Raw genomic sequence first — 8,159 nt, forward strand, 5'->3', positions numbered from 1 at the left:
CTACAACAATTACAGACCCCAGCTGTTCGCGGGAAATACTAACAAAATACCAAATGTTAGCAAGAAAACTGTTGTTGCTTAAAAAGATTTTGAAAACCTATTTCATAAATCTTTTTAAAACATAACATTTGTTAGCTTTTGAAAAGCACATCATGGAAATAACTTTTCTTGACATCTTATAAATAAAACAATTGTTTGCTTGGGGTTTTCTGTAGTTTTTATTTATTTGTGTATTTCACCCGCTCTCACAGTTCATTTTACATAGGCTTTCAATGTGTAAAATTGATTAATTGTATTTTATGTGTATGAGCTGCTCACGCTCGTCAACAAGTTCATTTTATGTATATTTAAATAAATTAAATTTTTTTATTATCGTCTTCACTGTTTGCTTTTATCAAAAAGTCTTATCAACTACGAAAAATCGTCAGGGACAGGAAACAAAAAACAGAAAAATTAAAACTTTACCAAATTCCATTTGCTCAAAACTCATATCTCAAATCTCAGATCTCAAAAATCAAAACTCTGCGCTGTTGTCCACTACTATTTGTACGGAATAAAAGAAAAATAAAACTTGGGCACTTGAGAATTATAATGATAGCCAATGAGGGGTCGAATTATGAGGGTTACGTAAGGGTTAGAAATCGTCGATAGTTCGTCAATTAGTTAATTGCTCTCAGTTATGGGTTAAGTGCTGATCTACTCGCCTAGAAAAGACTCTATGGTTACCTCTCTACTCAGTTAAAAAATGAAAATTGTCAGTGTGTGTTTTGTGTGTTTGGCTCTCGAAATTGTATTAGTTTCCCTCTCATAAAGCTCTCAGTTCGGTTAAGATAATAATAAATGAAAATATAGTTCTCCTGCAAGGCGGTTGAAATCAAAAGTCCTCTAAAGCAACCGTTGCTATTTCAAAACGCTCTTGCCCACCTCTCTCTCTCTCGCACTTTAGTTATATATGTCTCTCTCTCAATTCCTGTTCAAACAATGGCCTTTGTTTTTTTTTTGTCTTGCGCTGTTGTTCTCTACCGATTTTTTCGGGGGTCCTATAACATTTCTCCCTTCTCGATATTTATTTCCCTATAGACGGTTACCGGTGCCGATGTCACATTCTCTCTAACTCTCTCACTAAAACAAACTAAATGGCAGGTTTTCTCCTCTGGAGGAGTCAACACCTCAACTCGTCTTTTTCGGATCGGCCTCTTTCCGGGCCTCATCCCGTTGCTGTGCCTCAATGCTGGCCAAAGCCGACTCGGACATTTTCTTGTACTTGCCGGCCAACTCGGGCAGCTCGTAGGCAATGGCCAAGTCCAGTTTGGTGATCGGACATCCACGGAAATAGGTGCAGGTGTCCCTCAGTTTCTTGAACTCGTACAGCGGATTCAAACGGAAGAAGTCGCGATAGACTTCCGGATCTGGAAGATCATAACGCGAGATGTTCGTCAGCGTGGAGAGTCCCTCGTAGATGTGGTAGTTCTGTGGATGGTCGATAATGTCATCGGCAATGCGCTTCTTGTTGCCAAACAACGTCTTGTGGTTGTTAAAGGTGTTCAGGTAGCAGTCCACCATCTTAGCGTGGTTGCGCACTCGCACCTGTGGATACAGAATTAGGCATTTATTAAAAAATGTATTTTTCTTTGTCAAAAGGTTTTTAAAATATTACGTATACGCCTCGATAGGCATATTCCACGACGAAAAATATTTGCAAATACTTAATTGATAATGATTTGTGATTATATCAATGCTACCGAATATCGTAATTTCTAATCTCAGTGTCTCTATCCATTTCTAGCTCTTTAAAAAATATTACGCATACGCCCGAGTACTCACCGCGAAACGACGGGCGCTGGCGATTTTATGTTCAATGCGCTTGTCGATGGCCGTACGCAGATCGCGCAGGAAGGCGCGTTCCTGGGCGAGCAGCAGGCGGGCTGGGGCACCATCCTGGTAGGGATGCGTCCACAACGAGGTGGTGTACATCAGCGGGGGCTGGGCGGACGACATCAACGGCGAGATGTTCCAGATAAGGGCGCCCTGGACGCGCAACAACTCCTCCGGCTTGACGGTGTCAGCCTTGTTGAGGATGATGCGCGTCTGGTACTCGCGCCCCTTCAGCTGATCGAGAATGGCCTCGGTCTCGGGACCCACATCCAACTTGGCCGGGTCGTAGACCAGAAAGATGATGTCCGCCCGATCGATGAACCACTGGCAGGCGTCGTTGAAGGGGAAGACGCGGGACACTTGCTTGCGCACCTCTAGAATGCCGGGTATCTCGACGATGTTGACCTGAAAATACGCATAGCCAAGTGCTTAAATATAGTAATTCTCTGCAGTTTGCCTTTGTCTTAGATATATATCTGCTTTACTGTCTGTTTGGTCTGTTTTCTTGGCCACTATCTCTGTCCTGTCCCGCACATCAATTTATTAATAACGAAATTAATGCACACAGCCTGTGCGCTAAAAGCTATAAATTCCGTTTGGCATGTGGCCAGCTGTTTGCAGTTTCCCAATCGACGAGCTGCTGCCCTGGGCGACAAGTTAATGCTTGAGATATTCTATGGTACACCTCTCTCCCTGATCTGCCCTGACAGATAGTAGGCTATATACTATTGTCTTACCTTCTCGAGGATCTTGCTCTTCATTTTCAGACCACGCAGGCGCTCCTCCAATCCCTGGCCGAACTTCTGCAGACCGGCGAAGGTGTAGTCAGCCGCCAGCTGGGTGCCATCAAGAACCTCCGTCTCATTGCCCCACATCAGAATGTTGAAGTAGGCCGGAGACGGCTCGGCACCTGTTGAATAGCGGAAGAATATATATATATTTAGGGGAATGTTTAGATCTTTTACTTTTCCTAATTTAATTTTAGCAATTAGAAATTTATTTATCTTCATTTGTTGTCTAAGGCTTATGAGGCACTTTAATAAACATTAAAACATTTTAATATGCAAAAATATGAATATCATTCATATTAATGTTTAATAAAAGACTTTACTATACTCTTTATAAATTATACTCACCAGTTCTCAAAGAATTAGGGGTGTACTCGTTGTCGGTCAGATAGTTAAGGATGGACGACTTGCCACCGGACCAGGGTCCCATGAACAAGATCAGTGGCTTAGAGAAGATCTCAGGATCGCTAAAGTGACGGTTACTCAGGTCGCGATACTTGTACAGAGTTTCGAGGGGTTTGACAGCGTTCTCGTAAATGCGCTTGATGTCCCTCAGGATGATCTCAGCCACATTATCGGTGGCCTTCTCGCGGGCATTGAACTCCTCATCCAGTTGGAGCAGTTCGGTAATGTGCTGGCGACTGCGACGATTCTCTGGGATAATTCCTTCCTGAAAATTGATATATTAAATTTTATAAGGTTAACTAAAATCAACTCAAAGACCTACCCAGAGAAGCTCATCCTCTGGCTTGGTGTCATCGTCATCATCGTCGTCCTCCTCAGCAGCAACTTCCTTGGCAGCATCGCCCTGTGGTTCATCCTTAGCTTCCTCAGATTCCACGGCATCTTCCTGGACGGCTTCGGGTTCCTTGGCAGCGGCTTCCTGCTGGACAGGCTCTTCCTCAGCCTCCTCCTCGACTGGAGCTGGTTTCTCCTCCTCCTTCACTTCCTCAGACTCGACCTTCTCTTCTTCCTGTTTCAATGATTCCGGTTCAGCTTCCTCAACTTCCGGTTCCTGCACAGCTTCCTGTTCGGGTTCCTGTTCCTTCACAGCCTCAGCTTCGGCTTCCTCTTCAGCAGATTCCTCCTTGACGGGTTCCTCCTCTACAGGGAATTCTTCGGCGGGACTTGGTGGAGCCTCAATATCCAAAACGGGAGCGGCATCAACTTCACGTTTGCTACGTTTCTTGACCGCATCCTTCTCATCCTCATCATCATCGTCGTCATCGTTATTCTCACCGCTGTCCTTGTCATCATGCTCGTTGGGAACACCATCGCCATCCACATCGCCATCGTGCTCATTCAGGATGCCATCTCCATCCAGATCGTCGTCCTTTTCGTTTGGCACACCATCACCATCCAGATCTTCATCCTCTGAAATAGGAAAACAGGAAGTTAATAAAACTGTAAAGATGTAAGGTCTAAGACTAACATACGGGAATTGTTGGTGCCATCGCCATCCAAATCGTCGTCCTTTTCGTTCTTTACGCCATCTCCATCAATATCTTCATCCTCTGCAAGAGAAACATAAAAAACATTAAAATATATTGGATTTGGAATATTTTCAATATTCTTACCGTGGTTGACTTTGCCGTCACCATCCAGATCCTCATCATCTTCATTTTTCAAACCATCACCATCGAGATCTTCGTCCTCTGTAAAACAGAAATTATCATTAAGTAAATATATTATTTGAAAAAATATTTCTTAGCTTACCGTGATTGATTTTACCATCACCATCCAGATCGTCATCTTCCTCATTGGGCACACCATCGCCATCAAGATCTTCATCCTCTGAAATATTCAAAACGTTAATCAGTAACTTAGTAGTTTTTTATATTTTAGCTATAAGCGCGATTAAAATGCTGAAAACAAAATAATATTAAAGCGCTAAATGGCAGCAATCTGAAAAGATAAGCTTTGGAATTAAGCAAATCAAATATATTACAAATAAATAAATATAAAATAAAAATATTTAAATTAAGCAAATAAAAGTCAGCAAAGGTAACATTTAAAGTCATACCATGATTAGGAGTGCCATCGCCATCTAGATCATCATCCTCTGCAGGAAGAAGTCTAAATGTTATATCTCTTAGATCTCTTCAAGATTTATCTAACTCACCGTGATTCGCCTTGCCATCACCATCGATGTCTTCGTCCTTGGAGTTGGGCACACCATCCCCATCGATGTCCTCGTCCTTGGAGTTGGGCACACCATCCCCATCGATATCATCGTCCTCATCATTCGGGATGCCATCACCATCAATGTCCTCATCCTCGTCGTTTGGTATGCCATCTCCATCGATATCATCGTCCTTGTCGTTCGGTATGCCATCCCCATCGATATCATCATCTTCGTCATCGGGTATGCCATCACCATCCAAATCGTTGGCACTTTTCGCGTCCTCTGTGGAATCCAATTCGACAGTTTCAATTTCAATAGTCTCTTTCTCATCAACCGCATTTAGCCCACCATCATCGTCATCATCGTCGTCGTCCCCACGTGGCTGATCGGATTGCAGTTCTCCAGATCCATCTTTGACACCATCTGAAAGAGTATGAAAGAAATGTTTTTTATATTTTGTGTTACTCATATTTAAAAGCTTGTTTTCTAATTTTGATATGATTTCATTCTGATTCGTAGATATATTTTAATGGTCCATTTAAAATAATTTATGATCTTCTATTGCAAATATCTCTTTAAAACAGGTTCGTTTAAGAATAATACTGTAAGGAGATTTATGGAAATTTATTTTATTTTCTATTCCTTACATATCAGAAGGCTTAGCAAATGTTTTGACTAATATGTTAATACATTTTAATATATAATTTTATTATTTAAAAACATTACTTACCAGTTTTCAAATCATGTATGGCCTTTTCAATGTAGGGTCGACATTCTGATTCACTTGGTCCGACATCGGCATTGACAAACCCAACTGAAAATCAACGAGAAGAACATGACAGGTCAATTTGTAATTTGAGTATAACAAAGAAGACTAGAGATCAGGAAGCCCTAGGAATGGCCCTAAACTATTTTCATCTTGTCATCCAAGAAAAATGGTCGTACTTTCTCGGTTTGATGTCAGCGCCAAACGACGAGGTCATTCTATCTGTTCAAACTTGACATTATTTATGGTACTTGCTGCTGTACAAACATACACACTTTGCTCTATATATGTATGTACGGTGGATTTATGAATTTTATTTTTAAAAGATGAAAACTCAAACACATTTCGCTAGCTTGCGGATGAGTAAATTTCTATACCATTCAGTTGGCTGCTCGCCCACTTTGGCTTTACTTTTGTTTCTCTTGGCCACCTTACTGCTCTGAAAATCCGGGGGCGTTCCATTTGCAATGGAATATTCTATATATCTTTGGCATTCTTGTTTTTTTTTTTTGGTAATGGAAGGTCGCAACTTTTTGAGTGACTGTTGGGAATGGTGGTGAGGTCGTTCAGCTAATTACTTTTGTATATATAAACCGACAGATGTCTGTCCGAAATCAGGGGACAAGTCCTGGGTCCAATTAAACGTATTTTAAATGAGTTTGCCTATCAGTTTTCAATGTGCAGTTTGCCTGTCGGCTGCTTAATTCATTTTGATTTATTTCAGGGCATATGTGGGTGGGGGACGGTCAGGAAGCTATTTAAGCAATTTCGAATTTCATTGCTAACCGAATTGATAGAATTATTTATACAAAATTCCGCCAACTGCCTGCATATTGTGTTTATGTTGCTGCAATCGAGCCCATCCCAGCCCATAATATATATAGTACACGGCATTTGCGCCATTTCTCATTTCTCTTTTTTTTTTGCTTTGCGCTGTTTTGCAAACTTGAGCAAACCAAACAAAATATACAAAGACACATATGTATGGGAAAGTAGATAGATGAAAAGCGCTCGTTGAGCGCAAATCAAATAACTTAAAAATTTTCTAAATTTAAAAATATTACAAATGATGACAACGAAGAGCGGCCAAGCGGCGCACGAAAATCTCAGTTCTCAATTCTCAAAGCAAAGAAAGCAAAAAGAAAAAAGTCGGCAAAAATTATATATCTGTATCGGTGGTGCCACTAGTGGTTGGCCAAGTCAAGTGTACGAGGCTATACTAATATACTAATGCCCAAAGTGTCGTCCACTGACGTTTGCAGACACCAATACCAGCCCATGAAAAAGAAGAAAAAAAAAGTATAGAGAACGCACAAACTCAGGCAAATATTTTTAAACGTATATTAATACATATTTCTTTTTTTTTTTTTTTTGAACATTTTCCTTCTGTTTTTCTTGGCTTTTTGTTATAAAATTGCATAATGCCTGCCCAGGCTGCGTGAAAAACTGTCAAGATATCTGAGAGTGCCCTTCGGCCTTATATAATAAGAAGGTAAGAAGGAGATTAGATTGTGATTTGAAGGATACTCACCATTATTGGAGACGGCGATTAACGTTAGTCCCAGGAGGAACCAAATTGTTAGCCGCCCCATAATAATCAAAACAACAAATTATCCTCGAGTTTCCAGCGTGGTTAGCACTTTAGCCACGTCATAAATTCTCCTTTTTTGCAGGCTTTCCGTAATTATGAATATAATTAGGGAAAATTAGAATTAACACTTTTGCTCGTATTCTGCATATATATGCATCCGCCTATATATGCGCTCGTTTAAATGCACTAAATGAAAAGAGTGAAGAATTCGAAAAACCAACGATTATTTAAGGCCAGAGAGCCAATGGATAAATTTGTTCTTTTTTAGATATATCTATAGGTATATTAGGATATATGTGTATATTTGGAAAGTCTGGTGTTTATATATATAGAGGTATATCTGTATAGATATCTAATTAGGCTCGCACAAATTTTATGTCACAGTTTTCAGTGGGCTTCCAATTTTGCACTTTTTCGTTTTATTTCATTAACACTTTTTGCAGATCGATTGATTATTATTATAGGAATTTAATATATTTTAATGATTATTATTTTGAATAGGTATTCGCGCTGCCGTTAGCAAGATTTAACCAACAATCGTCGGCTGGGTAATCCTTAGTGTCCCTTTCGACGATTGTTAGCTAAATAATTTGCTTATTTCTGGCCGTCGTGGTCGTCTTCGTTTTGGTCGTCTGTGCACGTCGTGTGCGTGTCGTTTTTTGAACAGGGCAGCTAGAATTTTCCCAACACCTATCACATCTATTTTCTATCTAGTCTGAAAGAAGGAAAATTCGTTTTGCCGTACACGAGTATACGAGACGATCTCTCCCGGTCCAAAACCAATTCGTAACTCAACATGCATATACCATGAATTTACCTTGTGACCGCGAAAATTATTCGATTTTGATATTTTCGTAGCACGAATATTTGTCAAAAGCACAGACTGAGTTGAGTGAGTGAGTTTAGGTTTTTCTTATGTCTCTAATGCTCTTTCTATGTTTTCTTCATTTTTCTTTATTTTTTTTGTTAATTTTTATTTCTATTTCCTCTCGCCGGGTGGCGCTCTCTGCTGGG

General features: G+C 40.3%; 1 protein-coding gene across 4 annotated transcripts; it reads right to left on the reverse strand.

The window, feature by feature from the left end:
* Window positions 1-199: 199 nt before the first annotated feature.
* On the reverse strand, window positions 200-7,929 carry LOC108116893. Of its 4 annotated transcripts, XM_041818866.1 has the most exons (14): window positions 7,514-7,801; window positions 7,086-7,331; window positions 5,519-5,602; window positions 5,137-5,211; window positions 4,786-5,070; window positions 4,687-4,725; window positions 4,380-4,457; window positions 4,241-4,318; window positions 4,100-4,177; window positions 3,391-4,037; window positions 3,012-3,333; window positions 2,613-2,785; window positions 1,825-2,280; window positions 200-1,587 (listed from the first exon to the last, which is right to left on the reverse strand). In XM_041818866.1, the coding sequence occupies exons 2-14, from the start codon at window positions 7,144-7,146 to the stop codon at window positions 1,171-1,173; spliced, it is 2,793 nt and encodes a 930-aa protein (XP_041674800.1). In that variant the 5' UTR covers window positions 7,147-7,331; window positions 7,514-7,801; the 3' UTR covers window positions 200-1,170. The 4 variants fall into 4 exon arrangements, with proteins under 4 accessions (XP_041674800.1, XP_017084488.2, XP_017084489.2 ...); XM_017228999.2 differs by lacking the exon at window positions 7,514-7,801 and adding an exon at window positions 7,891-7,929 and having other exon boundaries at window positions 4,786-5,211; XM_017229000.2 differs by having other exon boundaries at window positions 4,786-5,211; window positions 7,514-7,802.
* Between the last annotated feature and the right edge of the window lie 230 nt (window positions 7,930-8,159).

The sequence above is a fragment of the Drosophila eugracilis genome, unplaced genomic scaffold (assembly GCF_018153835.1).
Source record: "Drosophila eugracilis isolate 14026-0451.02 unplaced genomic scaffold, ASM1815383v1 contig_401, whole genome shotgun sequence".
Taxonomy (NCBI): Eukaryota; Metazoa; Arthropoda; class Insecta; order Diptera; family Drosophilidae; genus Drosophila; species Drosophila eugracilis.

What these genes read in the sequence shown, in the direction of transcription:
- LOC108116893 (XM_017228999.2), bottom strand. Translation starts at nt 7,146, where the DNA reads ATGGGGCGGCTAACAATTTGGTTCCTCCTGGGACTAACGTTAATCGCC. An exon ending in AATCGCCGTCTCCAATAATG is followed by an intron (nt 5,603 to 7,085) that starts GTGAGTATCCTT and finishes GTTGATTTTCAG; the next exon opens with TTGGGTTTGTCAATGCCGAT. An exon ending in CCCTAATTCTTTGAGAACTG is followed by an intron (nt 2,786 to 3,011) that starts GTGAGTATAATT and finishes GCTATTCAACAG; the next exon opens with GTGCCGAGCCGTCTCCGGCC.